Source organism: Misgurnus anguillicaudatus, chromosome 10, assembly GCF_027580225.2.
Source record: "Misgurnus anguillicaudatus chromosome 10, ASM2758022v2, whole genome shotgun sequence".
Classification (NCBI taxonomy): Eukaryota; Metazoa; Chordata; class Actinopteri; order Cypriniformes; family Cobitidae; genus Misgurnus; species Misgurnus anguillicaudatus.
Genome location: NC_073346.2, coordinates 20,831,078 through 20,852,800, shown reverse-complemented (window position 1 = coordinate 20,852,800; position 21,723 = coordinate 20,831,078). Strand labels below are relative to the sequence as shown.

The following is a 21,723-nucleotide window of genomic DNA, read 5'->3' as shown; positions in this document are numbered from 1 at the left end:
GCGCTGGCTGGCAACTTAAAAAAAAAAACACTGGCGGGGAAAGAGATAATGGTCAGTCATACTTTAGTGTCCCACAGGTTCAATAAGCACTAGCAAGTCCAAAAGCATGACTGTGTTCTGTAAATAAGCTCAAAAACCTGTCTCCTCATATTAATAAGTTACATTATAAAAATTCATTATAAAATGCAAGCTATGGAGAATATCCAGTTCCCACGTTTAGGATTAAGTTACTCAAAATCTAACTGAAATGTTGATCCAAGATTATCTCCAGCATTCCCAGAAAATTACATTAATCTAGGAAGTTGGCTAAATCACGTTATGCAGCTCGCAACAGGAATCAGGTCATTTATAAATAAAATGCTTGAGCCAAATTTCACAGCATAAAGTCTAATATAATACACGCACACATCTGCCAACGAGGTCTTTTGTGGACACTCTTTGTTGAGATTGAATTGAATGCACGTGCAGGCAGGAAGGTTAAAATATCTGTTCTTTCTCACTTTAAACCACCCTTATCCCCCCTTTTACAGTGACTGAGTTTTTTGCTTGATGTGTTACCATCCGCCTAATTGAGTCCTCTGTTTCATCAGATCCCATGTTATATATGTGTGTGTATGAACAGTGAGTATAAAGAACTGACTCACGGCTAGATTAGTAGTTATTGATCTTGCCATGGCCATGATGGACAACATACGAGGTAATAGGCTTTCTGAGTACCATTAACTTCAACAGCTTTCTCTCTCTCTCTCTCATACACACATGCACCACATCTTCCTCCTGCTCCTTTCATTTCATTTTCTCCCATCTGTTCAGGGTCTTCTTTTTTTACCTCTCCCTGGTCCTTTCATAAAAACCTAGCATATCTGCTCTGACGTCTGAATACACAGTCATCTTTGAGCCTTCTGTCTGTCACGCAGTAGCATGAGCGCACTCACACACAACTCACACTCGGTTAAATGTACCGCCACAAACGCACACAGTCATCTGTGATTCTAATGCAATTACTTCTTCTTGTTTCAATATATTCATCTCTTCCTATCGTTGACACTGGGTGCTGTGATAAAAACCTCAAACGCGAGTCCAACACACACACAGAAAGAGCAAGATTTTTCAAATCTGGATACACAACTTAACCACCAGAGGACAGACAACATCACACATACCGTACACACTTGGGTCAGCAGTTACCTTAGGCTTGGGGGAAAAATATCAACAAATGTACCAAAAATACCAACAGATCTCTAGATATTTCAAATGGAGCTGAACTGGTAGATTGCAATTGCAATAGCAGCACAAAGGTTGTAACTACTGACTGCCACAGAACAAAAAATACTGGGAAAAAAATTTATAGCTTTAATTCACTGTAGGTTGCTACAGATAAAAGCGTATTTTTTTTACTGATAAATTGTATTGTTACATGTACATTTATGCATTGACCAGACAACTGAGCTATACAATTGTACAATATTGTAGTGTTAAGTTCTTAAAGCATAAAGCAGCTATTCTTCAGGTGTCCTGTCAAATTCAGGGCAAAGGCAGATTTGCAGATGATTAATGTTGCTGTATATGCAGCATATTCAGTGCTGTGTATGTGAGTGACTTTTCATTCAGAGCACTTTATCCAAGTCAAGGAGTATAATAATGTGAACCACCTGGCCAAACCAAAGCACTTTATCATTCACCTACACTCAATCCATACAAAGCAAATAAAACACCCCTACAAACACACATATATCCAACCCAGCTGCTAACATGTTATGTGTCGCCTTTACCAAATCCATTATAAATATTATATTACTGATGACATCTTATAGGTAGGGATGGGCAATATAAACGATATGCAATATAAACGATACAAAATTGGCATACGATAGAGATTTTAAATCTATTGCACTATCGCGATAATGCATGTTGATGGCGCAATCTACCCGAGAACTTTAGAGCCACGAGCTGCAGCCGAATAAACATGGATGAAAGCGTCAGCGAAACAGAGGAGCTCGTGAAAAAGACTGAAGCAACATCTATTATTTGGATTTAAGCCGTACAACAAGCAGCAGGAAAATATACTCTGTAGAGAGCAAGGGTGTCCAATACGGCAATGCTGGTAGATCGCACATAAGTTAACTGCTGCTCCACGCGCGAAATTTGCATTATGGTCTAGTAATTGTGAAACATGCAGTATATATATGCAGTATAGTCCTCACAAGCATTTAAAGTAGTGTTATAAAAATAATTAACTGTGTTTTTTAGCAGATAGATCTTGTCGGCTTTATCCTTTTAAAAGTAGATCACCACACAAAAAAGTCTGGACACCCCTGCTGTAGAGTGTGTCAGGCAAAAGTTCCAGCTAAGAGAGGTAAAAAGACTAATCTGGCCATAACGGTTTACTTTTACTTACTTTTTAGCAGTTTGGCTTTTCTAAGGGTCTATATAACCTGTTCTGAAATGAGTCTATAAAAATTATTATATCGCAATACATATCGCACATGAAGTGAGTAAACTCAAATTGTCCAAGCGTCCAACTACGCGCGAATAACGCGTTTTTGCGGTCTCTACCGCGGCTGGTGTGAATGCACCATTAGACTTACACACTGTTTAACTGTGGGTTCACATCAGACGTGTTGAGGCAGCAAATACGGGTCTACCGTGCGTAGTTGGACACTTGAACATTTTGAGTGTACTCGCTTCATTCGCGTGTGAAAGCTGCGCATGAAATTCTAGTCATCGAAACATTCACGCAGAAATTCGCTTCATGGGACAGGTGTATTTTTGCCGCCAGCCGCAGCACATGCTTTTGAAGAGCAGAAAAACACCCGACGTCATTCGCATTTTTCCATTGTCCAATGACGTTGGGTGTTTTTCTGCTCTTCTGCTCTTCAAAAGCGTGTGCTGCGGCTGGCGGCAAAAAAACACCTGCAACTGCCATAAACGCGTTTGGTGTGATCAGCCCCTTAATCAGGAGCTTTCTCAAGTAGTGACGTGATTACAGGAAGCGAGCGAAGTTACAGAAGCCCGTCCCATGAAGCGAATTTCTGCGTGAATGTTTCGATTGCTCGAGTACTCGAACGTGGCATCGATGAGCGATCACGAAAACGATGATCATGTGGGTTTATATATTTATTTATTAGGGATATGGCGGCATTTGGATGTCTGGTTAGCATTACACGCGCATGTGGTAGTAAAGACTGGGTCTGAAGATTCGTGTTTGACGTCGTGTCGAGCTACGCAGACCGGCGTATGACATCAGTAACATTACCATGCATTATTTAAAAACAGATAATTCCGCGCACCTGCGCCGCAGCAACCCGCCGATCCGCGCAATGCCGACCACACCTCACATCATCACTGAGGCATTATGGTTTAAAAGGATGCCGTGATTTTCAGTAATACAGTCAGTCAGGTGCAAAATGTACAGCGCCGTCAAAAGTTCAATGGGTTATCATCTCATATTTAAACATCAATGTCAAGAGATACTAGAGAGCCACACGAGCATTAACATTACATCTTAACTGAGAACAGGTAAGGGACGACACGACACAGCTAATCGCTAAAATTATAGCAAAAGACTTAAAGCTGGTTAATGTTATGAAGCTTGTGCTTTGACTGGACGTGTTTAAAAGCGCGCTGTTTATGATGCACATCCACAAAGGGAGTTGAACTTTCTGTACATAACTTAGTTGCATTCTTGCATTTTACGCAGATAGATGCACGTTGTACATTTATGTTGTATACGTAGAATGCGTCATATAGGAAGCGCTTCGGTTTGCGTTTAACCCTTTAGTTTCACTTCATTAATTATGCAGCTATTCCTGTAAAAAGTTTTTGTTAAAAACATTTAATTAATTAATAATCTAGTAGGCTATGTGTTTATTGTTCTGTCATAGTTTCTTCAAAATTAATATTTTTTTAATTAATAAAAACGTTTTTAATAAAAATATTTTCATTTTCACCATGACGTGTACCCCCCGCCCCGCCCCTTTTGATTGCCCCGCCCCCAGTTAATCAAGTACTCGTTCTTCTGACCTATGGATTAATCGAAATGAAAAAATGACATAAATGCACATCCCTAATTTCCAAGAATTTAAAACATGTTTGGTGTGATTAGCCCCTAATGCAGCACATTTCAGTTTCAAAGTTCAGATTTTTGAACTCGCCGTTTTCCGCGGCCATTTGCGCGAACTAGAAGCGCGAATGAGGTGGAATCGCGCCTAACGTCTCATTTGCACCGCAAGACCTCCAGACGCGCGTCAACACGTCTTTACATTGACTTAACATTGAAATCACTCACATTTGACGCCTCTACCGCGGCTGGTGTTAACGCAGCATAAGAGGTCATTTTCAACACAGATTACCCTCACAAGTATACAACCAAACCTGAACACACAGTGGTGTAGTTTCCACAGGGAAAATGGGTAACCCCCTAATAATCCAAACTACCAATTACACCCCCCCAATTATTTATACTACAATGATTAATGGAAACACATGTACAATTGACATTTCAACTCCCCAATGTTTCAAACCAAATCTGTACACACACAAGTCCTATAACTCACATGCACGCCATTGGTTACACACTGACATACACCATTACTCCACTGAAAACCCAATTACACAATCAGAGACCAAATGATGAATACATGCTCACAGCCACTACTTTAATGTACAAAGTGACACACATATACATTACACTTACAATTAATGATCATTTGAGGGTCTTTTTAATTCAGTGCACTATTGCCCTAACTCTCTCTCTCTCTCTTTCTTTCTCTCTCTCTCTCTCCTTTACTGACCCTCCCTTTGGCACGTCCATCTCTTCTCTGTATGTACTGATTGTTGCCCCTGAGGGATAGCAGGAAAGAGCCTTAGTGGGTCAGAAGTGGGATTATGGGCTTTACATGATTACTCAGCACACACACACACACACACACACACACACACACACGTGTGCACGCACGCACACACACACACACAAACATGTTGGTTTTTCTATTATGGTGGGTACTTTTCTTTGACTTCTTTTATAATAAGCTACTGTGTGATATTTTTTATTTTCTAACCCCATACATCTAAACCCAAGAGTTTCATTAAAGCATCAACTTTCACTATACATATTAATATACATTACTCATTTCCCCTTACAAGTACAAACAAACCTGTAGACCTTTCTATATTAGTTTTATCACACAAATATAGGATGGTAACGTCACTGTCACAGTGATTAATATCGCTCTTATACTGAGCTAAATTACCTCTAAACCAAACTTTAAATTTTGCATTTTTGCATATCTAAATATAATTTTATGATTTAGTATGTTAAGTAAGCAGTTCTTCTTATGGCTGGTCCCCACAACATATTGTATGCAAATTCTGACAAACCTCTCACAGCTCAGCAAACCACCCTCGACCTCATAAACAGACAACAGGTTGACCAACAGAGACACCTGCACATGTCCACGCATCTACTCAAGTCCAACACAGTCCCCTTGAAAGCTGACAGTATGAGGTGTTTGTGAAAATTACATATTGATTTGACATCATCTTTTCACGGGTATTTATTTAGGTCTTTAAGATGTAGAAAAGGCATGTGTTGAGATGGAAATAGATGGATCTAATATTGCTCCTCTGTATCTCTACATAAAAAAGGGTCCAGAAATGGTCCCAAGCTGTCACCCGGGAAGCACCCTTTGAAAAGATCATAATACCTTTTAGGTAAAGTCATTCCCTGTAAAAAAACAACTTGGTTTTGCAAGTCAATTTAACCTACTATTTTAAGTTTTGTCTTAAAAAGTTGACATAACTTATAAATTTAAGTTGAAATTGTTAACTTAATTTTAAAAATATATGTTGATTTGACAAAAATGCTGCAATTTTTTTAAAGTGTGTATACATTTGGTACCTTTAAGGTACTAATATGTACTCTTAGGGACCAGTATGTACTGTACCTCTGACAGCTAGGGACAACTGTACTACTTGTCTAAGATCACAGTCACATTTGCAATTCAAAGTCCTGGATATAATGTTGATTGTGCTCGATTTGATTTGTTGGTCTCTAATCAGGGAAGCATTTTTCTATGCCAATTAATTTGTACAAAACGTCAGAATTTTTATTTATACCCTCAATGCTTTTTGAAACATTTGCAAAATCTTGCTGGGATGAAATGGATAAACAAGTTTTGCATAAATATTCTGTACATGTCAGCTGAAGTGCGTACTGTTCTCCAAGCAAAAATGTAATTTTACCAAATAAATTTGTGCTACTCTTTTAAGGTAACTTTTAATTCAAATCATTATGCAGATTATTTAATTTGAAATCTGATGAAATGTGAGTGGTGCTTGCAGTGGCAAAACTCAGACAACAATATTAAAGAATGAAAAAAAAAATATAAATCATAAATAAATATGCAATCGCAAAAATGCAAAACTAAAGCTTTTCGCTCTAGTGGACCCCAGCCTAAATATCTATACCATATCATAAATCTTTTATAATTCAATATTTTACTGTTTAAGGACTGGTCAGATGGCAAACAAATAGACAGCATATGACCCAAATATTTGATCAAACACCAAAACAAACAAAGCAAGTAACACTGGCTCCTGTTTCACCCTGCACTATATCATTCTGTTTTCCCAATTCTGTCTCATTCCCTCTCTCTTGTCTAATCCTTCTAGCTTTTATTTCAGAAAAAATGATGTGTACTTAGTGTGAATGAACCAGAGATCTCCAGAGAAATTAGAGTAAGCCACACATTCAGCTCTTTACAAATACATCCATCACATTTAACATGAACACAATCATAGAGTCATAAACACATGTACAAATTAAAAATGTTTGGCGTGAATAAAGTGGAGCTACTTGTTAGTGCATCACAATAATTATAATGAAAACATCTGTCACAGCTCACATCTTTATACCCCCAGTGAAAAATGCACCATCTGAGATTTAACCAGGATGCTGAGATGTTTTCTTTTTCATAACTCTACGTGGCGACACATAAGAAATATTTGGGACCAACAAGTAAGAAAAAAATGAGAGCCATACACAATGTTTTATCATAAAAGGCTGCATTTTACAAAGAGACAAAGGGCCCTATCATATACCTGGCGCAATGCAGCGCAAAGTGCAATGCAACTGTTAATTGCCTGTTATAGTTTCAGCCCCGTGCAGTTATTATTTTTACGTTCAGTTGTTAAAATAACAGATGCATTTGCTCCCATTTGTGCGCCAATGGCCGTTCTGGTCTGAAAACGAGGTGTGCTCAGGTGCATTGTTTGCGTGTTGCTATTTTAAGGCAACTAAAATGCCACTGACCAACTTAAAACTTGGTCTAAAGTCTGAAGTCAATGGCGCAATATTGTTTTTGTTATTTAAAGAGTGTGTTAGGAATATGCGCCTATAAACGACAACAACGCACATTTGCTTTTAACACACATGAATGCGCAACAGCACACAAACTTTTTTAAATATGAAAAATTAAATGTGAAAGGTTATTTATTGACATAAATGAGGATAGTTAACAGGACTTTAGAAGCCGTGAAGAGCTGCTTCACTTGTAGCCTTGTAAGCAATTTTTTTTTTCCTTTCAAAAAGTGGTAAGATTGCATTTATTTTTTTTTTTTTAATGCTACCCCACAGATGTATTGTATATGATGTCTTTGGATTTGGTGAGTTGAGAACCATTTTTAAGTAATATTTTTCAAAACACTCACGGGTGCTGTCCAAGTGCTGAAACGCCTCTCTACATGTTTGTAAAAAAAATTCTCCTTTTAAATTATTCTTAAAAAAACTTTTTGAGATTAGAGTGATCATGCATCATACTTTGCCAGCAATTAAAATTACTGAAATAACTAAATTTGAAGAGAAAGCTTAAATTACAAAAATTTCCATTTAAATAAATAAAGCACACTGCATTTTTTTAACATCATTCTTAAACTGGTGGTCTTCTTCCTCTGTTTACAGTTTTTCTGCTTACGAACTCTGTAAATAGGCAATCCGCTTTGGCGTGAGCACAACTGGCTTTTAAAGCGGATGAGAGATTTCTCATTGGTTTATTAAAGGATTAGTCTATTTTCTTAAAAAAAATTCAGATAATTTACTCACCACCATGTCATCCAAAATGTTGATGTCTTTCTTTGTTCAGTCGAGAAGAAATTATGTTTTTTGAGGAAAACATTCCAGGATTTTTCTAACTTTAATGGACTTTAATAGACACCAACACGTAACAGTTTTAATGCAGTTCAAAATTGCAGCTTCAAAGGACTCCAAACGATCCCAAACGAGACACAAGGGTCCCACCCAGCCAAACGATCGCCACTCTTGACAACAAAAACAAAAATATGCACTTTTAAACCACAACTTCTCGTCTATCTCCGGACCTGTAACGCGCCAGGGCGACCTCACGTAATTGTGTAATGCCGTGGAAAGGTCACGTGTTACATATATGAAACGCACATTTGCGGACCATTTTAAACAATAAACTGACACAAAAACATTAATTAGTATCATTTGACATACAACAACGTCGGAACGGTCCTCTTTCTCCACACTGGGGCATAGTTTCGCATACGTCACCCGTGACCTCTTGACGTGATGACGTATTGCGTGAGTTCGCGCTGGTGCGTCAAATGACCCGAGATAGATGAGAAGTTGTGGTTTAAAAGTGCATTTTTTTTTTCTTGTCAAAAATCACAATCGTTTCACTAGATAAGACCCTTATGCCTTGTTTGAGTCCTTTGAAAGTGCAATTTTAAACTGCATTAAAACTTTTAAGTGTTGGGGTCCATTAAAGTCCATTAAAATGAAAAAAATCCTGGAATGTTTTCCTCAAAAAACATAATTTCTTCTTGACTGAACAAAGAAAGACATCAACATTTTGGATGACATGGTGAGTAAATTATCTGATTTTTTTAAGAAAATTGACTAATCCTTTAAATGTTACACATAACTCATTAAAAGATTAGGAACAACCATTTTAGACGGTGCGCCAGGCGCATAACCATTTTTCCAGTCGTTAAACTAGCAAAAGTGGATCCGGACACACCTTTTTAGTCTGTGAGCCATGCGCTTTAGACCATGTGCTTAGATCGTTAAATATTAGCTCAAAGACTTTTATATAATATACTGCCACTGACATAAAGTTTGTTACAATGCAACTTTTATGGCTGGTAAGAAAAATTTATTAATTTAATCAGCAAAAAGCTATTTGTGTTTCCTGCAAATCTATATATACACATATTTTAATCTAGACCAACCCACACACACTTCACACACCTAACCAGCTGTCTAAAGAGCAGACAATGGTAAGGAAAATGTTTTGGACATAATGATGCTTCATCAGAAATTCCCTGCTGGTTTTATCCTTTCAAAAGCAGCTGTCACACACACACACATACACACAGAGAGACAACAGCTCAAGCAGTATGGTAAGTCATCAACAGGAGCTTGAATGAGTGCAAAGGTGATTATTAATAATCGATGTAGACAATCACTCAAATGACATGTGCATACATCAGCATCAAAACTGACACTTGCTATAATAATTTCTGCTTCTGCTTCTATTCATTTTCCATTAAAACGTAACTATAGAAATCTCTTTCTATAGAAATCAGCTGTTACTACATACTGTATGGGGAGATTGCAAAGTGGAAAATCCCCATTAGATTAGATTCATGCAGTTTGGAAGATGTTGGGAACCCAGACAGACAGCATCAGTATCGCACATAAGTCCGGACCTTAATCAGTAATGAACTGAGAGAAAAGCCCTTTAATTGCTCTAAGAGGCGATACAGCACTAACAGGCTTCTATTGTGCTGTTTTATAATGGCTATAATGGTATACAATCAGCATGACCATTATTCATGTGCAAACTTGACTCACTCACCCGTTTTCCATCTCAAATAAAGAGATTTTATTACAGCCTTTCATTTCATCTCTCCTAACACTCACCCGCTTTCTCTCTCTCTCCGATAACACTCCCCCGTTCACCGCCCACTACAATAACAGATAGAGAGAGCACTAAGGATAGAGAGTATGAAAGAGATCTAGACCAAGAAAAATGATCAGGAGAGAAGAGAAAAGCAAGCTTCTGAGAAGATTCAGAAAGAGAGAGAGAGAGAGAGAAACAGGAAAGGTGAGTGGGTGAGACAGAACGAATAGAGAAATAGAGAGGAAAGAAAGAGACACTAAAAGCCAGAGGGAAAATAGGCAACAAAACAGAGAAAAACAGACAGAACAAATTTCTTATATGTCTGCTGTATCACAACCACCTGCAGATGTACAAAGTGTTTTCCAGAATACATTCTGAGACAGATCCGTCCAGAACACTGCCATGAAGAAACTTCATACAAACCCGCTTGAGCACAAAGACACACTAAACATCATACAGTAGCTCCATTACAAAACCTAGTGAGCTGCTTACCACCTAGACAGCATTGTAAACACCCGATTTGAAGCGCTCAGCATATAGGCAGCAGCCCTGTACTACACACATAATGCTCCAAAATGTAATAGTTTAATATTTAATTTAATAATATTTATTCATTTTATTTGCCATTTTTTACAGAAGATTTATTCATAATATAATAGTATTTATCCTTGAATGATATTTGTGGTGTAATACACTAATATGTATAACATATGTATTATTATCTATTTTTAAACAATTAAATGTTATTAATACATTATAAACATTATGATAGCACTTTACAATAAGGATGTATTTGTTGACATTAGTAAATGCATTAAGTGACATGAACTAACAATAAGCAATAAAGTTTCCAGGATTTATTAATAAATTATTAATACTATAATGCCAATACAGTTAATTATGTTAGTTCATTGTGCATTAAGTAAGATATAATTGACGACGGGCTATTGAATTATTTAAAAATAATGCACACCCAAGGTGGTAATGTGGCATGACGCAAAGCGGAGTGCTGTTACACCGCGGATGTGCATTATTTTCAAATAATTCAAAGGACCGAAGTCAATTATCCCGCTTATACCACGCTTACCACAAATATTGCCTATTTTACATTTGAAAAGTTAGGTGTGCGGTTATCGAAAAATAATCAACACCCATGGAACATTTCTCAACCAATCAGAAAACAGCATTCAACAGACCCATGGTATAACTAATGTTAAGAGTAAAAAAATTTTTAAATCCTGTAGAAGTGTTGCTTATTGTTAGTTCATGTTAGCAAATGTTTTCAACTTATGTTAACAACCTACTTGTAAAGCATATTATTAAAATTAATATATAATACAAAACATCACCAAGTTTGTCGCTGTGCATTTTGGGATTGCAATTTCCACAAAGTACACGTGTTACTACCTTAAAATTTGACCAAACTTGTTATTTTAGGCATAATTAAGATGCCTACTTTTGGACCAGCTTTATGAAAGGAGCTTATGATCCTAAAATCCAGATTGCAGGGCTTCGAATGGAGCATTTGTGTCAACACTGTGTTGCAAAAAAGTATCCAACTAACATCAAAGTAAAGTTGATAATGCGCTTATCTCTGTCTGTCCTTCTTTTTAATACAAATAACATTCAATTCATCTTATGTTTGAGACTCAGACTGTAGATATTACGCTGACATAATATATTACCAATCCTTCAGCCACTTTTAACATAATAACTAAGTAATCAGTCACTTACCTATCCTCAGAACACACTGATTATGGGAGTTTGGCTTTATCTAACAGGCTTCTAGTCTGAAATTGAGTTCTAGAAGCTGGATATTGAGTTACATTATGCAGACTGTGGCACTAAGTACAGTATGTCTACTTTGAACATCAATCAAGCATCGCTTGAGAAATATTTTGCTATTCAAGCTGCGTTCTCACACAGAGATTGAACCTTTTGTCATGAGATTGAACCCTGCAGAAATTACAGTATTACTGAGAGCTGGTTGCCAGTAATTTACTGTAGATTTTACATTTATGTTATTTACTGGCAACAGTTTGTTCAAAGTTAAATGAACATGAAACATTTTCAGTCTTTATCTTCTACAGTAAGTTACTGGTAACCAGCTGCATAATTACAGCAAATTTTTTACAGTGCGTGTATAAACAGAATGTATATAAATCAAGGTTTTAGGGAAGGTATTTAAAAAGGACACTTCACTTTTTTGAAAATATGCTCATTTTCCAGCTCCCCTAGAGTTAAACATTTGATTCTTACCGTTTTGGAATCCATTCAGCTGATCTCTGGGTCTGGCACTACCCGTTTTAGCATAGCTTAGCACAATCCATTGAATCTGATTAGACCATTTGCATCGCGCTCAAAAATAAACAAACAGTTTTTTTTTTAACTTGACTCTTCTGTAGTTACATCGTGTACTAAGACAGAAAATTAAAAAGTTGCGATTTTCTAGGCAGATATGCTAGGAACTATACTCTCTTTCTGGCGTAATAATCCAGGACTTAAATGCTGTAACATGGCTGCAGCAGGCGTAGTGATATTACGCACTGCCCAAAAATAGTCCCCTTGGTTACTTTTTAATAGCCGGGGACTATTTCAGGCGCTGCGTAATATCATTGCGCCTGCTGCAGCCATGTTACAGAAGCAAAGTCCTTGATTATTACGCCGGAATAAGAGTTATAGTTCTTAGCCATATCGGCCTAGAAAATCGCAACTTTTAATTTTCTGTCGGTCTTAGTACACGATGTAACTACAGAAGAGTCAAGTTTTAAATAGGAAACACATCGAAACTCTTTGTTAATATTTGAGCGCGATGCTAATGGTCTAATCAGATTCAATGGATTGTGCTAAGCTATGCTAAAAGTGGTGGCGCCAGCCCCGGTTTTTAGCTGAAAGGATTCCAAAACGGTAAAAATCAAATGTTTAACCCTAGGGAAGCTGGAAAATGAGCATATTTTCAAAAAACGTGAATTGTTCCTGTAAGCATTCACATCAAGAAACTAAACATATTTACATTTGACCATGCCCTTAGTTTATGGCACTTATTGTACGGTAAAGACAGAAGTACAGTATATGTGGGTGCATGTGAGAAACCCTTTGATAGGTGTAATGTTCAAAAAATAAATAACGTAGTATATAACAACTGAAAGAGGAAATCTATGGAAAATAGCTTACAAACTGCTAATGACATATTTATTTAGCTAAAGCTATTTTTTGGGACTTAGTAAAGCTCCACTACAGAGTAAATCACAGTCTGGATGAGTTTTTGCAAGTGTGCGAGGCTTGAATTTTTCTTAAAAGCAACTGTATTTATTTATTTATTTATTTTGTACAAAATTGTGTGTTACTGGAGATGTGATGTCTATTTATCTCTAACTGTCGTGGGACTATAGTTCCAGTCAAATTAACAAAGTGTTACCCTCAAACATCCCTTTAAAAAGATGTTTGCAAAAATATCAACTTTACACCAACACCACTCTGCTCTAAAAAAATTCTCTTTTATGCATCAATGTATTAAGATCTCCAAGTCAGCTGTCCAAAATAGTTTTTGTGCCTAGAGGCATCTGATACGCCCTCTCGGTACTTCTCTCCTTACAAGATATGCTGCCATTGACCAGGGCAGCATTTCTAACCTTGAACTCTTACAACACATGTATACTCTAAAAAGTGCCGAGTTGTTTTTAACCCAGGGCTGGGTCATTATTGGACTGAAAACACTGCTGGATTAAAAATGACCCAATGCTGGGCTGTATAACCCAATTGCTAGGTTATTGTTATTTAACCAATTGGGTCATTTTTAACCCACTAGTGTTTTCTGTCCAATATTGACCCAGCACTGGGTTAAAAACAACTCTGCAGTGTGTTTGTACATTAAGATAGACAAGAACTATTTAAAACTTGCATGCTCACGGCCAGACGCACAAGTGCATCATTACCGTCTTGTGCTCCAAAAAGTTGATAAATGCCATACCACTTCATGGACTTTTTTGAAATGCTCTTAATAACTTTGCTAGTCTTGCGCTGCTTGAATAACAGAGCTTCTTTTGATGGGTTCCTGTGATGCCAATTAAAAGACCTTTTGATGCTCAGATACGGTGCGACTGAACAGATGCAAGACTCCTTTAATACAAGTTATTTCCGTTTTAGTGCAAAGAGCATTTAAATGTTTTTTTTTCTTTTTATTTGATCTTCTAACATCTATTATTGTATTTGAACTATATCTTTATAACTAAGTGAGGCTAACTTACTGCTGGTTTCTTTATTTTATAGTCTGCATTGTGTACACAATAATGTACAAGTTACATTATTATTACAGGATGGTCTTGTTGGGAGCTCACACATACTGCACGCTTGTTCACACACACAAGGGGACCAGAAAGCTGCATTGTGCCTGCACATTCATCTAATAAAGACCCCCAAGTACCTGGTTTATGAACTCCAGTAAATGGCTCACCTTATTGTAGACACCCCAGGACAGCTCTGTCTCAATCACCATGACAACAATGCCAAACATGCCGAATATGAGGGCATAGTCACTAAGTCTCTTCCTCTTTTCGAAGAGCGCCCTCCTGTGGCCCAGTTTGTAGCCGATGTTCTGATTCTTACGTTTATGAGCTTTGGAAGCGGTCCTACCTACCCCTGCCGCAGCAGCACCACCCCTCCTACCATTAGTCCCACTTGCTGTCATGCCACCCAACATGCCCCTACTCTCAGAGAGGGCGTGGTTCTGATGGTAGATGGACATTTGATTGGCAGAGGCCTCGAGTTCATAAGCATGTCCGTAAGGCGGATCCTCCTTAGAGGAGATAACAATCTCAGGTGGGTTCTGGGGTTGGCTATGCTGAGAGGAGGGGGGTGCGGCACCCTGGCTGGCACTCGCCCCGCCCTCTTTGCTATCACTGCCACTGTCCGACTCAATGAGGTTCCTGCGGGAGGCGCTAAGGCGGCTTAGGGGTTTCATCACGCCACCGCTGTACTTGCACGAGCTCATGGCGATCTCCGTAAAGGGGTTGCTGTCCCTCCTGTGCACCAGGGGGCTGGCCTGCCTATGCTTACATCCTCTCTCACGTTCCCTTTCTCGTTCTGTGGAAGGTGAGTGAGAGGAGTAAAACAAAGCATTGTAGACAGGTGAAGTCTCTCCGCTCAGACTGTGTTGGCTACCTAAGCAGGACGAGAGTGGCGTGCTGGTGGGGTGGAGCGCGTTGGGTATCGGCGTGGACAGCTGGGGAGTTGTGGACAGGGGGAGTTTTGGCAACGATGCAGGGGGGAGATTCGGCGTGGTGGGTGAAGGGGTGCCGTTGAGACGTTCCAGGCTGCTGTTGCCTCCCGTGTGATTAGAATGGTTGGTCCCGGGGTAGTTGCCAGAAAGGGAGGAATGGGAGATACCACTTAGGGGGAGGGACGGACGTTGCTCGTCGTCTTCGCTCCCACTGAGAAGGGCCAGACTCAGAGAGGGAGGGGGATCCATGGCAACCAGGCTCCAGCAGGTTTGTTTGTGCTCTGGTCCTCAACTCTGGAGTTTAGTTAGAGGAAGGGATGGAAGGAGAGAGAGACAGAGAGGAGAAGCATGGGTTTGTTAATAAATGAATAAAATTAGATCCTAGAGAACACGGAAATATTTCTGTAGAATGGGGAATTTCCTTTTATTAACTTATAGATAATGTACAGAGTGCAAGGACTGGGTGACGTCAAGTAAGGAGTTGCAATGTATGGATTTGTTCTTGTGAGTTATATTAAACATCACTTTGGGAGAAAATTGATAAACCAATCCACAACCTTATCATTAGTCTCTCTATCGCCTTTTTCTCTCTGACACCCCCTCCTCTCTTTTCTCTCCCTCCAGTAATATCTGTCACACAAATGCAACCAAGAGTGTCTTTATTATTGACAAACTTATGTAATGATAAAATCATGGCCTTTGGACTGACCTGTAACAAATGCTCACACATTACCATCACTACTGAATATCATTTAATTGCATCCAAAAATTTTAAAAAATTGTTAATAGGTAAAAAATGAGTAATGGTCACTCTAATAATTTGACTTTAAGTGTAATTCCTCCGCAACGTTGTGTCAACAGATATCTTCCTGTCACTTACCTCCCGTCTGTCAATCAGTCTCCAGGTTCAAAAGCAGTGGAAAAATATTCCTTCACACTTTTTCTTTTTCATGTTGTCACAATCATGCCATCATTTCTGTTCGCTTCGTTGCCGACAGGCTGTGATTTCTGACTTAAAGGTTTTGATTTACAGAAGTAAACGATCCGCTGTTTCTTCTACCACGCGCTATTTATACCAGGCAAGCTTCATTTGAACAAAATCGACTGTTGCGTTTACAAGCTGCACAATGATCGCAATAAACGTGCGAAATGAAAATCGCTAAAAGATGTTTTACGCTGCTGAATATTTTTGGAAATACACATCCACTCGTTCCGTTAATAACTTCGCGAAAGCGCAATTAGCCATCTGTAAACAACATCGATTTAAAGTAGGCATCTGTGTGTGAGGAAAGGTAAAAACTAACATAAGCCTGACATTTTGTCTTGAAATGGATGCATATCCTCCTCTAGCTCTCATTCTGACAGCACGTCTCTCATGCTCTCTCTCTCTCTCCCTCTCTCAACTTCTCTTTAGGGCTCCGTCTCTCCGCCCCGGTCCCTCCTCTCTGCTCGTCTCATTGGACAGACATCACAGAAGAAAATAAATAAGATAAGAAAAAAAACTATAAATAAATAAAATATCGTTTTGAAAAACCACCTGACGGCTCTTCTATTTTTCTTTCCAGCAAATAAAGATTCTTAAAAATAAAAACCGAAATAAAAACAGTACAGCAATAATCTAACCCACAAGAAAAAAACTATAGTATATAATATAGTATAGTAGTAGTGTAGTATTTTACCGTTATAATACTCTACTACAGTACAGTTTACTACAGAAAATACCATAGTATACTATATATACTACTTCTGATATAAAATAATATTCATTAAATAATAGCATTAAAAATAAGCGCGTCGAGAGTTGAAAGAGATTCAACTTTGAGTGAAAAGCTCAGCTCGTCAATGTCCAATCACAATGGAGGAGGGGCGGGATATTACCACAGCAACCAACTAGCTCACAGCTCAATTATCAGAGCTACCAAAGCGCTCGGCTGAAAAACAGCTGGCATTCGGCATCCTCAAGGCGTTTTCAGCCACGTTTAAATGTTTTGGTGTGTCCAGCCCCTTAGGGTTGTGCACACCAAACTTTTAAACGCGGCTGAAAACGCCTGCAGGACACCGATCGCCAGCTGTTTTTTCAGCTGAGTGCCAGCTTTCTTCAGCCGAGCGCTTTGATAGCTGTGATACTTGAGCTTGTGAGCCGGATGGTTGTTGTGGTAATGTCCCGCCCCTCCTCCACTGTGATTGGACGGCTGTGTGAAAACTGACATTGACGAGCGGAGCTTTTTACCCAAAGTTGAATCTCTTTGGGGGCGTGCACACCAAAACTTTTACGCCCGCGTCCGGCACACGTTTCCAATTGTTTCCAATGGAAGCTCTGCAGTTTTGAAACCGGCGGTTTTTCCGCGATCAGCGCTGATAGTTGAAAAATATTCAACTTTGGGTGAAAAGCTCCACTCGTCAATGTCAGTTCTCACATGGCTGTCCAATCACAATGGAGGAGGGGTGGGACATTACCACAGCAACCAACCGGCTCACAGCTAAGTATCACAGCTACCAAAGCGCTCAGCTGAAGAAAGCTGGCACTCAGCAGAAAAAACAGCTGGCATTTGGTGTTGTCCAGGCGTTTTCAGCCGCGTTTAAAAGTTTTGGTGTGCACAACCCTTTACAACTCTGGATACTATGCGCTGAGCGCAGAAAAAAACAGTTCAGTGCGGAAAAAGACTGCTAGCTGCTATTTAAAGCAACACTATGTAGTTTCCATGTAAAAATGACTTACAGCTCCCCTATGTGGTTGAAAAGCGCAACAGTGCCTGGTATCAGACACTCTTCTGCAGGCAGGGTGTTTCCTACCCTCCACTGCCACTTTCAGAGTGTGCTTGTAGCAGCTAGGAGGCTGCTCAGGTTGCAGCAACAGTACAATTTGTCCAGTTTAAAGTTGTTCTATCACTGAAATAATTTTAGAGACATTATTTAAAGGTAAAAAAACTACATAGTGTTGCTTTAAAAAACGCAGAGCTTCCAATGAAAACAATTGAAAACATGCGTAAAAAAGTAAAAGCTTTGGTATGCACGCCCCCTCACTAAGTGATTTGTAGCAATATACCCCTTAGTAAAGGTTATGTGTTATGACAAATTTACACACAAAATACTCACCCTCAAAACTTCCAAAAAATCCTCCAAAATCATTATAAATAAATGAATGAATGTGACCTTACCTGTGAAAACAAGTATCTAAAAGAATCAATGTTTGATTTCAATTTATTTCACATTTCAATCTTTGAAATGGCCTTAGCCATTTATCAAGGTATTTATCAAGGGTTCATTTTCACAAAACGTTCTTTACACTACGTATGATGATTTTTGTGCACTGTCAGAAAAAAAGTCAAAATATGTACCCCAGCTGGCACAGGGGCTGTACACTTTCGAAAGTACAGCTTTACACCTCAATAGTTCATGTTCCTTATATAGATACCAAGAGAACTTATTAGTACCTCAAAATCATGGTGTTTTTCCAGCAAAAATGCACCTTTACTTGGCCTCCAGATGAACATACAAGATCTAAGCAAAAACATGCAATCTGCACAACATTAGGTAATCTGTCAATGTCACCATAAATGAAACATAAACACAGACATCAGAACACGTCAAGGACCCAACAACAGGTGGTAAATCGTACAGCTCGTCCCACAAGTAGACCTAACTGCCCCTTTGTCTGTAGAATCGACACCTGTCAGCGAGTTAGACACGGCTACCGAAACTGCTGTAAAAGCATTTCCTACTCTTAAGATATCTTTGCTGAAACTTCAAATGACCACATCAACCTGTTTATGTTCTTTTTATGATGATCCGAAAAATTAAATAATACCACAGCCGCCTATTCAGCAGATAAAAAGCGTGTGTGTTTAGCAGCACACAGGATACTGCTGACCGCCGCTAATGCAAGGCATTGAGTAGGTTACATCTAAAAGCATAAAGTAAATGAAACGGCTTAAATGAGTTTCCAGGTAAAAGTGTCTCATCTCTTTGATATCTCATGGCAACAGTGTCCTCTCCATCATGTCATTATGTCCTCGTTCCAGTAATTACCACGTTAAATCCGACATTTCTCGCTATGTGCCAGGCCCTTAAACAGGATATAGAAGGAAGATGCTCCATTAGTGTGGACAAAGATTTTATTTGACAGGTATGAAGAAATTAAACATTTATGTCACCTGGACATTAGTTTTCCAGATTTAGAAACTGTTACAGCAGAAACAAGCACATTCATCATCCTCGTGGTAGCCATGGAGATGGTAAGGGGTCACACATTCAGTATTTGTGTCCAGACACATTTTCAGTATAACATAATCTAGGGATATAGCACAGGGTTATTTCCCCAGTGGCCAATCCGGCATGTGAACCACCCACCCTACTGTAAAGGTCAAATGAACCTGGATGATGACATAATGGGGCACAGCTAAGTATAGAGGAATGATCGAGAGATGACAAAATGCCAAAATTTATGTGCTAACATAAATATTTTTCAAAATACCAACAAAAACCCAACAACACTGCATAGAAAGTACATAAGACAATGCAATTTTTAACACTTCAATACATTAATAATACAAAATCGTTCATCTTATCAAACTGGAAAGGCATCCGGTTCATCTTTAAGAGATAATTCGGAGAACAAAACAGCACAAGCAGAACCAGAGAAAACGGTGAACCACAAAAATAAAAAACGTGAAATCTTTATAAAGGGTGAAATGTGTTATGCTGCTCTCAATCTTTTGGCAGTGAAGGTTATGGATACAGGGAACACAGAGATGGGAAGATAGTGACACCAAACAGGTGCTTTTGTTCCTATTGTGCGGAGAAAAGGTCAGCGCCTCAATCCTAAAGGACACCTCTGAAGTCATATATATTACACTAGGAGACAATGACAAATGCTGGAAAAGATATGTATGTGTGTGTGCTTGCTTGCATGCATGAGTGCGTGTGTATACTTTATGTATATGTGTATGTGCGCAATTACTGTATATGAAGAGCTGTGTATGAATTTACTGTTGAAGTGTTTAGCTTTAGTAATTTCACTTTAATGGCAATGACAAGGTTATTAGTAAGCAATTGAAATGCCTTCTTTTCACAAATGTCACTTTAATCACTTCAATGGTATTTAACAAATTTGTCTTTCGGTTCTAAGTCCTCTAAGTCAGTGGTTCTCAAACTTTTTTTTGACCTTGTGTACGATGCAGCCCTTTGTTGCCCTCCACAAAGAAAATTTATGACATAAAAATTCTAAAACATAAAATTTGAATTAAATAAAACATATTAAATGATACAATGTAGTGCTGTTGGTTAGTAGGCTTATGTTTCTGAGGTTTAATTACACAGAATTTATGATAAATGAATGTATTTTATAAAATGTCATAAAACTGGGGCGCCCTGGCGCAACCTCGCGGCCCCTAGTTTGAGAATCACTGCTTTGCGAACATGCAAAAAAGCCTCAAGTCACTCTTCAGTGTCCTTTCTGAACAAGGGTAAAAGGCTCAAATATTTCCTTCCAGACAGCAGTAGACTCCAGGGCTGTCTAATGCTGTCTGGGTATCCTAATAAAGTCGATAAACCTGCTTTAACCACACTCTAAAAACAATGGTGCTAAATAGCATTAAAAGTGTTTCACTGGCTCATAATCATAGGATAACCATTTTAAGTGCCATATAGCACCTAGTACCTGTGTAGAACCATATTCTGCTATATAGAACCATATCTGGTGCTATAGTGGTGCTATATAACCCCCGGATGGTTCTTCAAAGGTGCTTTATACTGTAGGTGCAATATAACACAAAAATGGTTCCCCTATGTTTACGAGATTTTAGTGCTATTTAGCACAATTGTTTTTAGAGTGTAGGTAAGAAACTCTTTCATCAATTTGTTCATCCAAAAGCAAAAGTATTTATTGACAGATATGATGAAAATATTTGGCCCTTGTCAAAGTCGCTCAGGGGTGGGTTTCCCGAACAAGGACGTAACTTGCTGCTGAACCAACATAGTACGATGCATAGTTGAGGAAACTAAGGCCCTGTCCCAAATGGCACACTCCGGACTTGTGGTCCTCCTCAGAGTCCACACTTTGATGACATCAGGTAGTCCAGAGTTTAGGGACCCTTGATGCGAGTCCACGTGGGTGCACCGGAGTCGTATTTTGGGACAGACTCGAGCATCACACCAGATATAGGTAGAGAAGTTGCCCGTCAGTGTGAACTCCTCCCTTCCGTCGTCTGATTGGTCTGATTGCTCTTTCGCAAGGACTTCTGAGTTGGTAAAGTGCGCGAAGCCTGCTGCAGTGCGGGCTTCGCTGAAGACCGCATCAAGGGGGGACGGAGGCGCTGATGAGCACACTTCAAAGCGTAAAAATGACAGATGGGACACCCTACGGACTCGTAGACTAAGCGAGAACGCGCAATTTAAGGCCACGAGACCGAAAGTCCACATGAAGTGCGCCATTTGGGACAGGGCCTAACTACCTCGTCACGACTGTTTCCCGAAAGCATAGTAACTTTGTCGCACATTCGTCATTTGAACCATGTTGGGTTAATGTCATGTGGGAGGTGAAGTAGTAATTAATCTGTGCAAATCGATTTAATGTCAGAT

The 21,723-nt window shown here is 39.0% G+C and overlaps 1 protein-coding gene across 4 annotated transcripts in view; it reads right to left on the bottom strand.

Moving 5' to 3' along the window:
- kcnn3 (potassium intermediate/small conductance calcium-activated channel, subfamily N, member 3) overlaps positions 1–21,723 on the bottom strand; it is an 85,210-nt gene that overhangs the window by 54,073 nt on the left and 9,414 nt on the right. The window contains exons 1-2 of one of the 4 annotated variants that reach the window (XM_055209950.2): positions 16,025–16,550; positions 14,380–15,438 (exon numbers count right to left, since the gene is read on the bottom strand). In XM_055209950.2, the coding sequence (XP_055065925.2) occupies positions 14,380–15,393 (1,014 nt within the window). In that variant the 5' untranslated portion in view covers positions 15,394–15,438; positions 16,025–16,550. Of the gene's footprint in view, positions 1–9,946; positions 9,970–14,379; positions 15,439–16,024; positions 16,551–21,723 lie in introns of those variants that run through there. The other 3 variants (XM_073872089.1, XM_055209952.2, XM_055209954.2) reach the window with 3 other exon arrangements.